Here is a 20,278-nt window from a genome sequence, read left to right on the forward strand (position 1 = left end):
TTGTTATGTGTACTTCCATGTCTTTGTTTTGCTCCTTTTTTGATTAATTTGCATGTTCTTGTCCTTGTGCATTTTACTTCTGTTATACTGCTGTGTGTGTGTGTGTGTGTGTGTGTGTGTGTGTGTGTGTGTGTGTGTGTGTGTGTGTGTGTGTGTGTGTGTGTGTGTGTGTGTGTGTGTGTGTGTGTGTGTGTTTTGTTTCAGCAAATCTAACCAGAATTCAAAATTCCATATACCGTATTTTCTGGACTATAAGCCGCTACTTTTTTCATAGGTTTTGAACCATGCAGCTTATACAAAGGTGCGGCTATTCTGTGGATTTTTCTTCCACCGCTAGGGGGAGTGCTAACCGGAATTAGAATAAAAACTAAGACAAAATAAATGCAAAGAAGAATACGCTACTTCTTCTTTAGCAGATAGAAGTAGAAGCAGATTTCAAACAGATAAATAGATAAATAAATACTGGTTATTTTCTCTTGGTTCTGTCCCGTTTTAATCAGCAAAGTTGCTGCCGTGTTAAAAGACACTGTTAGGAAAGGATCTATTTAGGTACAAACATGTACATCATTTACAGCTCAAAATCCTTCTGTACATGTAGTAAATATCTAATCTAACAACATAAATATCTGCGGCTTGCATATCTTTTTTTCTAAATAGAGCGGATGCGGCTTATATACGGGTGCGGCTTATAGTCCAGAAAATACTGTATACATTATATTAGTGGAATAATATAGCAGGAAATGGCATAAATTAAATGATGTACCGTAATATTCTGTAATTTCTGTTTGTTGTTTTTGGTACTTTCACTGGGTTGTAGAATTTAATTCTTCCTTTAAATGACCCTTTCAACCGGTTAAAACCCATCCTGTTCACCCCAGCTTCACCTGTGTAACTTCACACCCCCTTCTGTTAATCTAGACCACAGGTATGACCCGCTTGATTGACCACTGCTCATCACTGACTGGACAAAACAGCCCAGGTCACCGGTTCATGTAATGTGAAACACCGTAAATGCAGTTAAAACTAACGCAAATGATAAAGATGGTTTAACATGGTATGTAAACAGATAACTGACATGATAATGTTGATAAATAAGTATAATACAGTCCACAACACATTTAGTTGAAATAATGTTGCTAATAAAAAAAAACACCGATGAAAAGCTTCTATAACTTCAGTTTAGTGTCTAGTCCTTACCGAAGCATAAGCATCCATCATTCACACAAACAATGACTAAATCTTTACCAAGTATTTTCTGGTTTTGCAATGATATTCTTTATATGTGCTATTTTTCAGCAGAATTTCAAGTAATGAATTGTGTGAAATATCTTTTCCACTCCATCTGGAGAACTCTCCATGGTACAATGATAGGATAATGGGTTAGAAACCATTTTTCATATCTAACAATTTATATAGTTTGGAAAATGAAAATCATTCTGCAGAGCGAACTAGGTAGGAGGCTAGTGAAAGGAGTACAAGGTGAAGAATAGACAGGGATTATTATGTTCATACCAATCCGCCTAATCATGTCTGTCCATTATTAAACCAGAAGATGGGAGAATATGGTTATGATTTCATGAAAAAACATGGAGTCATCTCTGTCGCAATGGTGTCACATATACACTTAACCTAAAATTCAGGGATGTACATATAACTTTATCCATTCTATCTGGCAGTGACTATCTGGCAACAATTGTTTTTGGCAGGAAATCCGTGGTGCTTTACCCAAATTTCATGGAGACCTTTTTTTTTTTACAATGGACCCTTACATATGGCTTCTGAGAAATCTTTTTTTTGTTATTCAGACAAACTTAAAGAAACCTTGCTGCTCAATGCCTAAAAATGTATTTCTCCAAAATGTAAATCAGAGCTTCAGTTTTAATTCAGAGTATAGTTTTTAGAAGATGACGATTCCCTGGAAAAGATAACATACTTATTAAAACATGGAAATCTTTTATAATTTCATGGTGATGTCCCACTTCATATGACTGCTTATCGATTTGTTTGTGCTACAAATACACTTTGGCCATTAATGACATTTTTCTTTTTTCTTCTTTATTTTATATACCTTAACTATGATTTACTTGGACTATTTCTGTAGAGTAAATATTATTGTATTGCCTATGGATATATATTTGTGTTGTGTTTTATCTGGAAATATAAATAAACTATTAAAACCCAAAGGGCCTGATTTACTAAAGGTTTGCGTGTGTAAAAACGTGTGCAAACTTGACAGCACCCACAAACCAAAGTGCCAGCTGATCTACTAACAGCGTGCAAAGAGGACTGCGCCTCTCAAATGCGCAAAATAGCACACGCAATTCATTTAGTACTTTTGCCCTGATGAATAATCAATATGGGGCGTACCCGCCAGAAATCACTAAATACTGGGAGGGGAAAATGCAAATTGGTCCATTTACCACGCGCAATGAGATTTACCAAGCCTGAAAGTTATTGCGGGGATTGTGATTGCGTCTGTATTTAATTACGTTCGAAAGGAAGGTGCTAATCTCCACATGCAAAAGAAGAAATATTTTATTTGAATGTTAAATCGAGTATTATTCAGCAAAAGGTTGCCACAGGAGGCACATTCATTTTTTTATTTGTGATAATAAATAAATCACATGTTTTCATGGAGAAAAAAGTGTTTCTTATTGTGCGCCTATACTTGTTCTGCAGTTGTCATACCCCGGTGTTGTGCCGTATTCAGCACCCCTGCCGTGAAAAGCACCCCCTCGTCTGACAAAAATGATATTTCTCATTCCGTGTCAGGTTCTGTTTAGCGTCCAGTTTTGTGTTAATGATGTTTAAATGCGCTCATGGATTCCACAATAGTCATACTTTCCCACAATCACAGTCACAGATAACAAAAATCGGGTAAATGGTTATTGATGTTATTAATTAATAGCCTGCTTACTGTGTTGTCTTCCATAATATTTGTAAATATATATAATATAAACTCCTAAGTATGTGTTTGTGTGAGTGTGTATATATAAATATATTGAAGTGTCAGTGTGTTGTTTTTTTTCTTGGTCTACTTATCATTGAATATACGAGGGGGTGCTTTTCACGGCAGGGGTGCTGAATACGGCACAACAATTTGCCTCTTCCACTAATATCTCTATAACTCCAACTCGTCAAATTTCATTTTGCGCTTGCGACTATATCCTGCTTTCCATTCAGACTCTCCATGGCGCAAAGTTTGCGCCGCAAACCGTAAGACACGCACCACCTCATTTAAATACTGCTGTTTGCACCTGTTATCAATTGCGCACGCAATCTTAGTTGATCACCCGCATAACACACAACAACAGCACGCGCAAACTTTTTCAGTGCACACGCAATTTAGTACTCTTTATTTAGGATCTTAGTAAATTGGGCCCAAAGAGTATTAGGTCCAGCTCTTCAAGGTGGAATACTGATGAACTGAGACTGGAAGAATATGGGAGATGTCATAAGTCTGAGAAGGAAGCAATGCGGCACCACTTATGTTTTGTGAACTTGTGTGCCACTCACAGGTGTAGATACCAGTCCAGAATCAGGACTGTGGTCCACAGAGAGGGGTGTGCGAGTAACTCTGAGGTCTGAACACTGAGACGAGTGGGATTTCGGAAAACTGCCACTGAGAGTGTTCACACCTGAAGAACTGAAAGAGAAAAATGATGAAAGGATGACAAAGAGAAGAGGTCATGGCGGTACATAGGTCACCTGTGGGTCCTGCTTAAATGGCAGCGGTTGGCTGTGTTATGGTAACGTAAGCCCTGTGTTCTGAACCTCTGACCACCTGCAGAGTGGTTAGAGTTACAGTGAACTGGCCCCAACAATGCAGATTAGGACCTGTTGTCATAGCAACAGTGAACACCTGCGCAGGTGCTATAAGCTTGAAATAGCCTGTAAGGCATAGGTGGACCCTGCTATATTCAAACATGTTGTTTAACTGGTCCCCTACCAACACTAATTGTACATAAAACAAGGAAATGTACTTTCCAAGGGTAATTAGAGAGCTAATGTTAAGTATATCAATGCCTTCCAGGAAAAACACTCGATATCATGCAGATACTGCTTACCTTTCTGACATGTCCTGGTCACCTTTTTATAAATGCTCTTGGCCTTTGTTAAGACATTATGAGTTGTTCGTTTTAGCTGCTTAGTCCGGCAGGTTTTTCCCATTAAGTCCAGTGGCTGGTATACCTGTTTGGTTGGCTGACGACGGTCTGGGAGAGTGACGTCAACCAAGCTGCTGGTTGCCTGGCAACGCTGTTCAGGAGCACTGCCGCACAGCCGCTCTGACCGTTCACAGTCAACTTTACAAGCAGGCACATACTTGTGTTTTTAGCTGAAAGTTGTGATTTTAATTGCTTCAAGTATTGTACTATAAGTAAAACCCAGAACTTTTTTCTTTCAGCCTGATTTTGATCTCATACAAAGTTATAGATACTGTATTTGTTGTTTCTCTTCCATTGAGGAAAGAAAATCCCCCAATGGTCACTAAAACAACTTGAAAGTGACAAAAGTGTTAAGAAATAATAGCCATCCATCCATTTTTTAACCCGTTTAATCCTGTACAGCAGGGGTCACCAATCCTGGTCCTCGAGGGCCGGTGTCCTGCATGTTTTAGATGTTTCCCTGCTTTAACACACCTGATTCTAATTAATCATCGTCATCAGCTTGTCATCCAGGGCTGCACAATTCTGTTAATGACGCAGTCACTTGTATCATGGTGCAATGAAGCAGGGAAACATCTAAAACCTGCAGGGACACCGGCCCTCGAGGACCAGGATTGGTGACCCCTGCTGTACAGGGTCACAGCTGTCTGTTGGAGTTTATCCCACCTCTACAAGTGAAAGGCAGACGTACGAATCACCAATCAGCCTAACATACATGCTTTTGGACTGTGAGAGGAAGCCGGGGTCATTTTTTTTCTTTTCCAAAAAGAAAATTCACACGTCCTTTGAATGTTTAGTATTCTCAGGCTCAGTTCTGCAAGTCCTCTTTCTTTACATTTATGAGGACAAAGGAGGGTGGTGCAACACGGTGAATACATAAAACACTGATACCACACCAGGTGGTGCTAGCAATGGTGAGAAATAAATATCCTCTTACACCCATTCACCTTCCTCAACAATGCACGATACTGAAGAGATGAAAAAGCTAAAACTATTTTTTTCTTTACACAACTGAAAACCTTTTGAAATGCAAGAAAGTGTCATATTTTTTACTGCTGACTATACAAAAGAGAGCTTCATCACCTCTGTTGTTCCCTCCAAGACTCCACCTTTCTTACAAGTTATGACTCTGCAGTCGTCAGTTATTATGCCATATTGTTGCCTTAACATGGGATTTAATTCATTTGGGATTTGGGAATTTAGTTGCGTGAGCATGATATACATTTACTCCAAGATTCCTCAGCAGGACTCTATCAGCTGGTTGCCACATAACTTTTACTACATTGAAAGCTTCCCAACAAAAGCATTACATTTATCACTCAAACTATTTCCTTTTGAAAGAACCCAGTCCAGATGTTGCACAACTTTAACACAAAAAAACCCTGTACACACATACACAGAAGGATAAATATATTTTAATGGAAACACATTCATGTTTTTATTGAACAAAAGAACCAGTACAGCTGGTGTCACTGCTTCTCGTTGCAAGTGCATCCAGCACAGCACATCTTTTTCCCTGTGCCTGCATTCGGTCCGTCACTATGGCGACCTGCCTTAGTTACGCAGTCACTTCTGCTCACCTGTAAGATGCCCAGCTGCGGGTTAATTAACCACTCAGATGTGGTAAGGCATAATAATTCGTCAGTGTTTCAGCTGTGTTTCCTACAGTGTAAAAATGTCTCAATACTGTCTGGATTACTAAGATGTTTGAACCTGTTTATTCTGCAATAAATACTGAGAATGTGTAATGTAAACATCAAAAAACAATGCCAAATGTACAGGGGTGCAGTGAAAACCGAACTTACTACTGTACGTCTGCAGAAAGAGTAGCTACTTTTGAAAGACAGCTTTTGTGCATCGTGTGGATGCAAGTGAGTAAGAAGCTACTGAACTTAAAGGGGTAGTGCCTGAAATACGTAGTGTGTTCCTCTTGCTAATACAAAGCGTACATTACTAGAGAATATTTACAACATCTGTCTGCATGTCTGTATCCAAGAATTTAAAGCTTCCAGTATAAAAACACAGTCACATTATATGTTGGATGTTATCTTTCAATATATAATATATCATATAATATTTGGTTGTTATATATATAATGTATAAAACACAGCTGAAGATAGTGATAGAGAATAGGTAGCATTTATGATGCCAGAATGGGACTGGCTGAGACCGAGTCTCACTCTCTGATTACATGGAATCAAAGTCATGGTCGTTGGGCTCGATGACTTCAGGGGTCATGACTCTGCCCATGAAGAGGATGGTCCCTGGAAGGAGGAGGCAGATACACACAAGCATATGCATGAATAACATTTACCAAAGTGTTGGCTAATGCAAACAGACACAAGTGAACAAAACACATACAGTCACAATCATGTGCAGAAGGTAGGAACGTCTCTGTTAATCTTATCTTGTTGGGACAGGATCCTTTCTTAATAGGATTAAAATAGATTTTAATAATAATAAAACTCATCTGATTATAGTGGGTATTAGTGGTAGGCGTATTTAATGTTAAATGAACAGTAACATAACTTTTTTCACCATGATTCAATAGCTTTTTACGAGTATTAGGGCCAAACTAAGACAAAAAAAAAGGAAATTACGAGAATAAAGTCATAATATAATGAGAATAAAGTCGTAACATTACGAGAATAAAGTCATAATGTTGCGAGAATAAAGTCGTAATAGAATAAAGTCGTAATATAACGAGAATAAAGTCGTAATATTACGAGAATAAAGTCGTAACATTACGAGAATAAAGTCGTAACATTACGAGAATAAGTCGTAATATTACGAGAATAAAGTCGTAACATTACGAGAATAAAGTCGTAACATTACGAGAATAAGTCGTAATATTACGAGAATAAAGTCGTAACATTACGAGAATAAAGTCGTAATATTACGAGAATAAAGTCGTAACATTACGAGAATAAAGTCGTAACATTACGAGAATAAAGTCGTAACATTACGAGAATAAAGTCGTAATTCATGAGAATAAAATCTTAATATTATGAGAATAAAGTTGTAATATTATGAGAATATAATTTATGAGAACTCTTAACAGGAAGAGCAGTCTTCTCCCTGTGTTAAAATGAGGAATATTGAGCATCTTGTGAAGTTCTATTTATATATTTATAATATATTTAATATTACGACTTTATTCTCAAAATATTACGACTTTATTCTCGTAATATTATGACTTTATTCTCATATTATTATGACTTTATTTTTTGTCTTAGTTTGGCCCTAATACTCCGTCGTAGCTTTTAGATCAACATGTAGCAGCAATAAATATTGGTTGCCAGCCCTTCTGACCACCACTTTTTCAGTCTTCTTCTAATTTGTGCTGTAATGGCCTGTAGGGAGTAGCTATAACTCTTTCCTTTTGTTGCTATTTTAACTCTTTGTGAATTGTCTAGTCTGATGGGTGAACTCCCTGGGATGTCCACTCCTGGTAGGTGTGAATAATCCTTTTTACTGTAAAATGCTGAACTCTAAATTGTGTAGAAACGATTCGCATAAAACCTTCAATACTTTCATTTGCAGAAAGAATTGCTTCTCTAAGACCATAACTGATGCCTTTCCCCCTGTGCATTGTTAATGCACAATGAAACGCTCCAGACCATCAAACTGCCAAAATGTCTGCTTTTATGGAGGTTTGCACACCTGATGATGATCAAATCATCAAGGGCTGATGATTGGTAGCACAGAGAAAACGTATATATTGCTGTTTCTCTGAGGTTGTATTTGCCTACAATTACAGTAAGACCCATTGATCAGATTATCTTTTTATTATGTTTTTGAACAAAATAAAAATAATAAAAAACTCCATATGATTGAAACAAGAAAATACCAGCTTTTACAACTGACTGTATGTGGACCGGGCTACTAGAATGTTATACTTCTACTCTAATGGAAACACACCTGTTCTTCTATTTCTGATGACAAAGAAGAATGGATGGTCTGCCATGACCTGTGGGTACAGCACCAGAGTCCTGGTCAGCGCAATCATTCCTAATAGGGGAGGAAGGAGGAGAGAGTTGAATAATAACCAGTAGTTGGTGCGTGGTGCTGGAAGTACCTTGTAAACGTGAAACCAAAAAAAAAAAAAAAAAAAAACAATGCTTATGATGGGAATAGAAAAAAAAAAAAGTACCTGATCCAACTGCTCCCTCCGCCCCCTCCTCCGTCACCTCCAGGTAAGCCTTCTGGACAGCCTTCCCGATGTACAGGTCCTTACCATCTGGACCACACACACACACACACACACACACACACACACACACACACACACACACACACACACACACACACACACACACACACACACACACACACACACACACACACACACACACACACACAGATTATTCCTAGTTGTTGTCTGATTCAAATGAGTTGACGAATATCAGATTTAAGTTTATGATGCATTTTAGACAACTTTTTTCTGGGCGTGGTGTTTGTACATCACAAATAAGAGCAAATTAAAGGGGGGCTATTATGACATCTAATACCTATTTTAAACAGGCCTTGAATGTCTTAAAAACAAGCTTCTGATTGTTTTTGCAAAAATAAAAACTAGTAAAAACTCCAATCCTGTAACTTTTGCACAGACTCATATCCGGCACTTTACAAACCTCATTGTACATTTCTGTCTATACTTTTTACCTATCCTAAGTCCCTAAGTCACTTTTGTACAGACTCACCCGGCACTTTAAAACCTCATTTTGTACATTTCCGGTCTACATTTTATTTTACTGTTTATACTTTTTATTGTTTATACATTTCATTTTATTTCATCTCTTATATATATTTTTTTTTTATTTATTTTTATCCCGGTTTTTTTCCCATTTTTTTACCACCCCGTGCTCCTACCTACTGACAATCCTGGGCATTGCCATCCTCTACCAACCCCGGGAGGGCCCTGCACTGGCTCAGGTCTCCTCCTTAACCTGAGGAGTGAATAGGCCGCATCTTTTCACCAGACAGGGTGGGGTTTCTCCTCCCCACCCCATCTGGTGCCCCGGTTGGCCAGAGGGGGGCATGTATAGGGCATATATTTGTTTTTATATTTGTATTGTGTTGCACCAATCCCCATAACAAATTCCTCGTGTGAAAACTTGGCAATAAACCCTTTTCTGATTCTGATTCTGATTCTGATAAATTAGAAATTCAGCCTCTGAGCCATGTATTTATCTTCCCATTCTCTAACCTCATTCTCTAAGCAGGATTCTGAGTGGGCGGGGCTATAATAATGAGGCACTGTGCTGATTGGCTGCCTGAATGACGTGTAGCAGGGGAGGGCACAAAGGCCGAATACAGACATTTATGTTGGTTTTTACAACCAACAACAGAGCAATTTGCATGTCTAGCTCGAACAGACGGCATCACGATACACCGCTACGAAAAAATGGCGGAAGCTCCGGCCGGCGGAGTTGTTGTTGTTCCGGCCAGAGTTAGTTGTGGCCGTGGTTTCACGCATCGCTCCCGTCGTTACGTAACGACGGGAGCAGAATCTGAGAGGCTCGTAGAAGCCACAACACACTGGACGGATCATCCGGGCGGCTGCACAGACACTGCAGAATTTGGTTGCTTTCCTCCTTCTCTGAGTTGGCAGGCTGAGGGAAGAACACTTTATATATGTTAAAGCAAGAAAAAAAACGTGTTTTTCATAATAGGTCCCCTTTAACAGTTTTGCATCTACATTGTATGATCAGCTAAAGAACATGCTTATCAGACCAATGATGAGGTTGGAATGCTGACAAGGACAATATCGTCAATTTAATATTATATGTACATGTACCGGTATGTGTCACTGAGACATGGCTTAGAGTCCCGAGCCCTGACAGATTTCAGATGATACAGGAGTAAAGAGCATGCCGAGGGGGGGGTTATTAAGAACAGATGGTGTAAACCTGGACATGTTACTGCGAAGGACAAATTTAGAGTTTAGCTGTGATTTCACCTGCGTTACCTTCCGATGCTGTATGTGACTTCATGATGATCTCTGGAGAGTCTCTGCTACAACTTCCTGCCTTCCAACAGTTTTTCCACACATTTTCTTTATTTAGTCTAAGAGAACAGCAATCTTCCACTGGAGATGACATCTTATTCATTTCAATTCTGCTCCATAAGTAAAGTCAACATTGCCAACCAGACAAATGGATCACATCAAGCAGTACGTTCTTAAGACCCCAACATCTGCTCAGGCAGCAAATCCTGCACAATTATTTCCCCAGTGACTGAAAACCTTTTAAGCTGCCCCCTCTTATCACGTCCCTGCCACAACAGACCATGTCTCCTGGGTGCATGGCGAGGTGGGGGGGGGGGGGGGGGGGGGGGGTTTCAGTCGGCACAAGGCGTGCCGGAGTCCTGTACAACCTACAGACCATGTTTCATGCTGGGAAAGGAACAATAGGATTTCAACAGCATTTTGAGTCAAATGACCTGATTTTATTAAGGTAGGCTTTAACAGTTTAATAATTTGTCATTTCTATGCTAGCTTATTCATGTCAATTATGTACATGCATTTTGCTCGGATATGAATGATCTCAATAGTCTTGTCTGTTTTTCTCTGGCTCTGTGTAAGTAAGTGTCTCTCTGGATCTATTTTTAATGGATGATGTGACGGCTTCGACCTGCCTACACAGCGCCAGTTACCTTGGTTACCTTAGAAAGTACTGAAAGCTACTTCTTGCTGGCAAGATCGAACTGAGCTGAACTTTTTCAGAGGCTTATTTCTTTTATTTGTACCTTTGCATATGTCTTAGTTACAATAACTGGCTGGTGTGTGCTACGATTGGAGAAGTGTGCATGTCTGTGTGTCCTGTTTTACCTGTCATGGCAGACAGATCAGCATCATTGGTGAATATGTTTTTAATTCCCAGCTCCTGCAGCGCGGACTTCATGTCAATCTTCTGCTCCACCTTAAATCTGAAAGATAACCCCGGTCACAGTCTTAGCCGGAGATCCATTGTAAATATTACAATTCAAATTAATAAAGAGGCAAAGAGTAACAGGTTCACAAGCTCAATATTAAACAACAATCGTATGAGAATTCAACACAAACATGTAATATTCAGTGACGAGTTTGATTTATCACCCAATGCTTTTTAGCTTTGAATTATGACTGTATGTTTATGGCTCTGTCACAATCCAGCACAGACATTAACTTTCACACTTTGGTTAAAATGAGCAGAGGTGGACAGAGTACTCGACCCCAGTACTTGAGTAAGAGTACAAATACTACTGGTCAAAATTGACTCTGTTACAAGTAAAAGTAGCTCAGTCAAAATATTACTCGAGTAAGAGTAGAAAAGTACTTGCTTTTAAAGGTACTTAAGTATCCAAAAGTAAATGCTTTTAAATTTACTTTTAAAGTAAGAGTAAGAGTAAGAGTAAATTTCTTATTTTCCACATCAGTAAATTACTATATTTTTTCTAAATTAATTTAAGGATCTTTTAACTCTTGTTTCTGAGAATTCGATGTTGAGTTGTTGAAAGCAGAGAGGTAGTTCTGCTTCGGCAGACACAATAAACATTTGAAAATAAATGTCTGTGGTTTGTCTGTGCCCTCGTTTTTTACTCGAACTCAAACATTGAGTTAAGATACGGCCAAGGATTTTGTGAAAGTCCCTGCTCCGAGTCCGGCTCATTATCAGACTCAGACGACTCAGCGGATTGTCTTTCTTCTCCTGACGCAGGCGTAGCCATTGTTGCGGCTCTGTCTTGACTTGTTGCGGCTCTGTCTAGACAAACGCAGGCTACTTTGGCGGTATTGTTTTGAGTAGGCTTGACGTATTTCCGCTTTACGTACATCCCAGTGGAGAGCGTGCACTGTGATAGGTCTCCTCCTTTGACAAAAACAGCTTGTGTCCAATAGGATTTTAGGGAAGAAGAAAAAAGAGCAGACCTGAAAGTAACGAGTACTTTTCAGCCTTCCTAGAAATTTACTCGAGTAAAAGTAAAAATATTTGTCTTGGAAATGTATTCAAGTAAGAGTAATAAGTACCAAAGAAATCTAATACTCAAGTAAAGTACAAATCCTCTGGATATGTACTTAAGTACAGTACTCAAGTAAATTTACTCTGTTACTGTCCACCACTGAAAATGAGGCGTGAACGAAAGAAACTCATCAATCTGTGCAGCACTTAAGTGTCCGTGTGTGTCACCTCTCACCTGGGCAGGTATACCTCCACCTTCTGCAGCTTGACGTTGTTGGCCCACTCCTCTATTAGTGGTGCTTTGATGATGGGCTCCAGGGATGCCAGCGGTACCTCCTGGCGAGGCAGCACGATCATCATGGACATGTCCTCTCCTTCGTAGGGCATCTCTAATACTTGGTACAAACCGCCAGCTTCTTGTGAGCCATCGCTGAACTCACCTTATTGAGAGGAAACATGCACCGCTGCGTTAACATAAACATGCACCGCTGCGTTAACATCAACATGCACCGAGTCCTGCAGTATGTTTGCAGCGTCATCTACAATTGGAGGCATGTTGTGGCCCATTGATTGGCTACATTGATTACAGTGTGTGGTAATTTATCCAATAATTTAATTAAAAAGCCCTCATGCTTTAACTGAAAAGACTTTGATTACAATTGGCGGGAGAAGATCACATTTTTCTGACAGTCCTTTGTTGAAATCAAGAAAGGAACATGTGATTGACTGTGTCAATCTCAAATCAGAAAAAGAAGATAAGGAATGGCAATAATTCAATTATAATGATAAGTATAATAATAACAGTGTACAATAATCATCATATTAATATTCTCTGAAATAGCAAAAGCAGTATCCATGAAAGGTCTTTGAGGAGCTGTTGGACAGCATCTCCAGTTTGAGGGATTTGTGTATTTATCCATATAGAGAGCAAAATATGATGAATCATTTCAGGGAATCTTGAGGAAACTGAGTGAATAAAAGGGGTCAGGAGACACGCTGAAACTGGACACCAATAATCTCTGATCCCTCAAACAGAACTGGATCTTGAACAGTCCTTGGTGACTGGCTGAGTAGGAGAGTACTTTGGATCTCGCCACCGCGGTACCGGCCTGTTCGCACTATGTTCATGTCCATTTCAGGATCGGATTGAAAGGTTTTATTGTTTGTTTTTAATGGCCTCAAAGGCACAGCAGTACCGTATCTGTGTGAAGCCTCACACTCCAATGAGAGCACTGAGGAGCTCCTGGACGGGCCCAGATCCAGATTACAAACAGAGCTGCTATCCATCACTTTAAAACACTCCTGAAAACACACTTTCCTCTTTATTTATCTTCTTTTGTTTTTATTTTTTCAGTTGAACTATTATTCAGACTCTTTTATTCAGCATTTATTCAAACTCTTTTTACATGAGGTTCTACTCTTCTTAGCTTGGTATTTATGTTGCTATTGATTTGTTTTGCCTGTGTAATTTGTACATCACTTTGGTCAACTCTTGCTGTTTTAAACGTGCTACATCAATGAACTTTGACTCAGAAATCCTTCGTCACACACGACAATACATGACAATTCACAAATACCAGCTGACACTGTACAGGGGGAAAACAAAGAGGTCTTGTGTTAACTTTGTCGGGAGGCGGTATCGATGTCGCCGGACTCTGAGGCATCAGGGACCATCACAGAATGGAAAGCTCTAGATCAGGGTTCGGCAACCCGCGGCTCTAGAGCCGCATGCGGCTCTTTAGCGCCGCCCTAGTGGCTCCTGGAGCTTTTTCAAAAATGTTTCACCTTTTTTTCCCCTTTTTCTTCTTTTTTGCTTCTTTTTTTCTTCCTTTTTTTCTCTTTCTTTCTCTTTCTTTTCTCTTTTTTTCCCTCTTTTTTTCCTTTTTTTCTTTCTTTTCTTGTTTTTTTTGCTTTTTTCTTCTTTTTTTCCTTTTTTCCCTCTTTTCTTCTTTTTTTCTTCCTTTTTTTCTCTTTCTTTGTCTTTATTTTCTCTTTTTTTCCTTTTTTTCTTTCTTTTCTTGTTTTTTTTTTCTTTTTTCTTCTTTCTTTCCTTTTTTCCACTTTTTTTTCTTCCTTTTTCCTTTCCCTTTTAATCTCGACATTTCGACTTTTTTCCTCAACATTTCGACTTTTTTCTCGACATTTGCACTTTTTCCTCAACATTTGAACTTTTTTCTCGAGATTGTACTTCAACATTAATCTCAACATTTTGACTTTTTTCTCTAAATTTTTACTTTTTTCTCCACATTTTGACTTTTTTTTTCGACATTTCTCCTTTCACCATTTGTCTTCATTCTAAGGCTGATACAAGACCTTTCATTTTTTGCGGCTCCAGACATATTCGTTTTTTGTGTTTTTGGTCCAATATGGCTCTTTCAACATTTTGGGTTGCCGACCCCTGCTCTAAATCTTTTTAAGAAGAAGTTGGCTTGTTTCTAGCAGCTAGAAAAGTCCTGGCCGCTTTAATGCAGAAGGGTGCGTTTAGATGTAAAAATAGTAAAAATAGAATTTTCTTCGACTCATTCAGCCTGCAAGAACTAAAAGTCATAATAAATGTGTAATCACTGCCTTTTGTTTTAGCTGCCGTAGTCTAAACTGTCCCGACATTTTGTAGTTTGGAGCTGAACAATTCCCAGCCTAGACCGACTTGTGCTCTCGCATCAAATGGAATAAAACACAGAAATCTGACTAGACTTTAAATTCAAAGACAAAATCATCAAAGTTAGATTTTTGCAGTGTGTCATGGAGATTATTAAGAAAAGAACTCTGACAGTTTTCTTTTGAAGCATCTTGAAAGGGAAAATTACACAGACAGACTGATCATCACTTTCACCGACATAGCACTCTGGGTAGCACTTACTGACAATGGCTAAACCAGCAGAGAATAGGATGCGTCCCAAAAACATTTTACTTAACCGTGCTTCAAAATCAGGAAGTAAAAACAGCCGTCTCCCCGAGGATCTGTCCTTGTTTTTGCCTGCTTTCGCTCTTGAACTCAAAAATTCCCACAGCCACACACTTACCGTAGTAGAAGTCTGCCTGCTGGTACATCATAAGGGTCTGAACTTCAGAGCCATCATCTCGGCTGAAGGAAAAGGTCCTGGTGTTCTCTGGCCTGAACTGGTTTTTCCAGGAGCCTCGAAAATACACGGCGTTCACCAGGGCCAGGCGGGTCACGCTGCTGAAGTCTTCAGCTGACAGGAGGGACCTGATCTTACCTGGACACACAAATATGTCATCTGCATTTGACCTCTCTGGCCCAAAAATAACTTTGTCTGGTGTAGATTTTGCAGACAATTATAGATTATGACAGATGTGTGAATGTACGTGTTGAAAATGTGATCACACAAGCAATAACGTACTTAATCATTTCTCTTCTTTCCTTTTTTTTGACAATTTTCCCCTTTCTTTTTAACTCACTCTCTGTATGGTTCTCCACCCAGTTGTTAATCTGCTCGGCCACCGCGGATGACTCGCTGAAGTCCACCGTTTCCACTTCTGCTCGAAAGTATCTCTTCATCAGATGCAGAAACTCAGGGTTAAAGGTGACACCTTCCTGCAGGAAGAGGCTGTTGGCAAATCGGATCACGTAATGCGCGTCGTCGTCTGACAAAGCCGCCGTCAGGTTCTGCAGCAAAGAAAACTCCATGCCTGAGCAACACACACACGCACGCACGCACGCACGCACGCACGCACGCACGCACGCACACACACACACACACACACACACACAGTCACACTGTACTATCAGCTTGATGTTTAATGACTCAAAATATATCAACAGTTATCTTTGAACAAAAGAACAGCAAATCATAAATAAATGATTGATGAATGGTTTTTATGGATACAGTTCAACATGTGAGTGACGTTCATTATTATCAAAGCTGCATAAATATTTTGCTGAACGAAATCTTAGGTTATTTTATTCAAAGAGATGTTTTAAATGATATACTTAAGCAAGATGAACTACACAAAAGGAAAGTACTCAGGAAAGTAATCAGTATTACCACGAAAATGTAGTCAAGATGTAAACACTGAATGTGATTGCTGCCTAATTGTTTGAAAATATTGTCAGAAACGTCTCAAGTGCTCCAAATGATTATTGCTGTCATTTTTCCATCAGATGGCTGAATAATAGAAATATTGCAGCTGGATATGTAAAAATCATGTATGTCCATCTCTGTATTTAAACTGGCTAAGAAAAAAGCAAAATAAATTATCAAAGGAAATGTGCAATCATTTCCTGGACATGTAAGTGTTTGTAGTGGAAGTTAAACATGGAATTAAAAGAAAATGTCAAATTAAATTAAGTATGGTTATTTGAGTAAATGTTCTTGGATACATTTTCCAGCTGTCGTCAGATTATCTAGACTGAAAAAACACAATTCTAAGAAAGTTAAAAAGGCTTGTTTCAAGAAAATTAGAGGACTGTTTTTGAATATTTTGCAAGTTTTATGAATTTAAGTCAAGAAAATGTACTAACCATATTGGCAAATATATTGTTCCTTAAAAAGGGGAATTTTGACTAGATTCAAGAATATTAGGTTTATTTCTAGAGGGGCTGCTTTTGCAGTGTATCTATTGCTGATGTTTTTATCTACCTGTTGAAAAATCTTATGTTTTCAGGATCATGACACCTCCTGAAAGTGTTCTTGAAATTAGCCTGTATGGTTTTAAAAACATAACAAATGTACTTGTGATACTTCTTAACATGGAAAACAGCGTTGGTGTTATATTGACAACTTAAATAATTACAATGGAACCGGTAAAAATATCATCACATATCCAGGCACATTAAAAACCTTATGAAAATCCAAAATAGTATTGTTTTCTGTCCCACTGTCATCACAAAAATCTTACTTCAGATTCTGTAAAATTACCTGCGCTAATATATACAGGATGTATCTTCTGATCTTGTGATTTTAATTGCATGAGCCTTGTGGGATTGATTAAAACATCTTAAAGGCAGATGCAGCTAAGATGGTGTTACCTAACGCAGTAGAGGCAGAAGTATGATGACCTAACAGTTTTGAAAGGGTTCTTTAAGATAAGTTAAGCAATTGTCATGAAATTGAGTGGAAAGCCATTTTATTGAATGACTGAAATAACTTAAAAAAAAAAATATATATATATATATTTTCAAAGTATTGTTCCTGCCAGTTTCATTTTATTTGCCATGTAAAGATTTTTTTCAGTTCAACAGTGATATGCACCATTTTAATACAAGACAGGCTAATCATTTAAATCTCCCAAAGTTCCGTACTGGTTTGTGTCAGTTCTCCATCAGATACAGGGGAGCCCAGTTATGGAACACCTATATAGCAATCCTGTCTACCTCTACTTCATTCAATAATTTTAAACATAAGCTCAGGACACATTTAATTGATCGGATTACCTAATGATATTTCTAGATTTCTTTTTTTTTTTTAAATCATGTAGATACCATGTACCGTATTTTCTGGACTATAAGCCGCTACTTTTTTCATAGGTTTTGAACCATGCGGCTTATACAAAGGTGCAGCTATTCTGTGGATTTTTCTTCCACCGCTCGGGGGAGTGCTAACCGGAATTAGAATTAGAATTAGAAAACTAAGAAATAAATGCAAAGAGGAATACGCTACTTCTTCTTTAGCAGATAGAAGTAGGCAGAAGCAGATTTCAAACAGATAAATAGATAAATAAATACTGGTTATTTTCTCTTGGTTCTGTCCCGTTTTTATCAGCAAAGTTGCTGCCGTGTTAAAAGAAACTGTTAGGAAAGGATGTATTTAGGTACAAACATGTACATCATTTACAGCTCAAAATCCTTCTGTACATGTAGTAAATATCTAATCTAACAACATAAATATCTGCGGCTTGCATATCTTTTTTTTTTTTTAAATAGAGCGGATGCGGCTTATATACAGGTGCGGCTTATAGTCCAGAAAATACGGTATTCTATTCATGCTGCTGTTTATTTGCTTTGTCTTTGTTTTTAGACTGCAATCATGTATTCTGCATATTTTAAATCTTTGTACAATCTTTTGCTGTATTTTACATAGGTAGAGGCCTCGTATAAGCCCCTTGGGCTTTTTTCCTCAACCTAGCACATCACCAATTACCAATTACTCTTTTTACATTTGTATGTTACTTGTTCTGTTTTTTATACTGTGCTGAATAAATAAATCAAATCAAATCAAATCAAATCAAATCAAATCAAATCAAATCAACAGCAATATAAACATCAGAAGGCTTTTCATTTTGGAGTGTTTCTCTCACCGGGCAGCAGGTGGCTGAACCCCACGGCCTGCCGGATCTCGTCCAGCGAAGCCCCCCTGGCTCCCAGCTCCAACATGCCCAGGGACACAGCCACGCTCAGCGGGGAGAAAACGATGTTCTCCTGATCCCCCGCCGCCTTCAGCCGGTGGTACAGTCTCACTGAGAACTCTGATGTGGTGTCCTCTGGAATGTCCGCCGCCCGGCAACCGTAGCCCAGCAACAGGATGGAGAGGAGAACAAGCAGGGACAAAACGTCCGGGATCAACATCGCAGCAGAGACCGCTGGGACCTGGGCGTGAGAAGAATGGTTGGACGGAAATAGAAGAAACGGTGAAGATGGGAGGAGGGGTGGAGAAGACGAGCGAAGAGACAGGACGGGAATTAGAGTGGAAGATTATGATTGAAGCAAATACAAGAAGTAAAGGTTGGAGGAAAAGGAGTGATGTAGGAGGGGAGTGGCAGCCAAAGAGATGTGGAAGGAAGGAAAACAGAGGGATAACAGGAAGGTACGATGACATGAAATGATTTGTAGAGAGTACAGAGCCATAAGTACAAAGAAGAGGATTGCAGGCAGGATAGAGAGGTGGCGGGAGAGACAACAGGACAGCAGAGGGGAGGGAAGTGGAGGGAAAGAGATAATGGCAGAGAAGATTATTGCATCAGGGAGAAAAAGAGGTGGCGGATAAGAGGATTTTAGAAGAGATGGACAGAGATGAACGAGAGAACAGGGATGACGAAAAGAAATCACGGGATCAGAGAGACAGAAAAAAATCCTTTCCATCGTTCTGACAATTTATACTTCAAAGGCCGAAAGGGGAACGTGTTCATAGAAGATATCACCTTCTACTCTGCACCAGAGATTAACTTTTATGGTTCAAAGAACACCAGTTCTCATTGATAACTAGGGATGGGTGATATTTTACCGTTCACGATAAACCGTCAATAAAATTCCCCACGGTAAGAATTTGCCATCTCACGGTAAAAACGATAAATTGAGGAAATGAGAAAGAAAGAAAGAAAGAAAGAAAGAAAGAAAGAAAGAAAGAAAGAAAGAAAGAAACGACTATCGTTATTGGGATAAATGCCAGAAAGAAAGAAAGAAAGAAAGAAAGAAAGAAAGAAAGAAAGAAAGAAAGAAAGAAAGAAAGAAAGAAAGAAAGAAAGAAAGAAAGAAAGAAACGACTATCGTTATTGGGATAAATGCAAGAAAGAAAGAAAGAAAGAAAGAAAGAAAGACACGACTATCGTTATTGGGATAAATGCCAAAAAGAAAGAAAGAAAGAAAGAAAGAAAGAAACGACTATCGTTATTGGGATAAATGCAAGAAAGAAAGAAAGAAAGAAAGAAAGAAAGAAAGAAAGACACGACTATCGTTATTGGGATAAATGCCAAAAAGAAAGAAAGAAAGAAACGACTATCGTTATTGGGATAAATGCCAGAAAGAAAGAAAGAAAGAAAGAAAGAAAGAAAGAAAGAAAGAAAGAAAGAAAGAAAGAAAGAAAGAAAGAAAGAAAGAAAGAAAGAAAGAAAGAAAGAAAGAAAGAAAGAAAGAAAGAAACGACTATCGTTATTGGGATAAATGCCAGAAAGAAAGGAAAGAAAGAAAGAAAGAAAGAAAGAAAGAAAGAAAGAAAGAAAGAAAGAAAGAAAGAAAGAAAGAAAGAAAGAAAGAAAGAAAGAAAGAAAGAAAGAAAGAAAGATTCCCGTTGATGACACTTTTTGTATTGGTATTTTTTTTATCGTTATTGGGATAAATGCCAGAAATTATCGTGATAAATGTTTTTGTCCATACCGCCCATCCCTATTGATAACACTGTTAATTTATGAAAAAGAGGTTCAACTGTAATATAATGCACAATAAGAAAGACAGAAAATTAACATTGTTGTTATTTTTATATTCATGTGAGTATTGAA

The 20,278-nt window shown here is 38.6% G+C and overlaps 1 protein-coding gene across 1 annotated transcript in view; it reads right to left on the reverse strand.

Annotated features, from left to right (window-relative positions):
- Positions 1-5,541: 5,541 nt before the first annotated feature.
- The window catches only part of serpini1 (serpin peptidase inhibitor, clade I (neuroserpin), member 1), a 28,725-nt gene continuing 13,988 nt past the window's right edge, over positions 5,542-20,278 (reverse strand). Inside the window, exons 2-9 of the mRNA XM_061720268.1 lie at positions 18,365-18,653; positions 15,527-15,757; positions 15,130-15,324; positions 12,342-12,546; positions 10,999-11,096; positions 8,320-8,406; positions 8,088-8,177; positions 5,542-6,430 (exon numbers count right to left, since the gene is read on the reverse strand). Coding sequence (XP_061576252.1) covers positions 6,354-6,430; positions 8,088-8,177; positions 8,320-8,406; positions 10,999-11,096; positions 12,342-12,546; positions 15,130-15,324; positions 15,527-15,757; positions 18,365-18,632 — 1,251 coding nt within the window. The 5' untranslated portion in view covers positions 18,633-18,653 and the 3' untranslated portion in view covers positions 5,542-6,353. The remainder of the gene's footprint in view (positions 6,431-8,087; positions 8,178-8,319; positions 8,407-10,998; positions 11,097-12,341; positions 12,547-15,129; positions 15,325-15,526; positions 15,758-18,364; positions 18,654-20,278) is intronic.

This window comes from Cololabis saira, chromosome 4 (genome assembly GCF_033807715.1).
Source record: "Cololabis saira isolate AMF1-May2022 chromosome 4, fColSai1.1, whole genome shotgun sequence".
Lineage (NCBI taxonomy): Eukaryota > Metazoa > Chordata > Actinopteri > Beloniformes > Belonidae > Cololabis > Cololabis saira.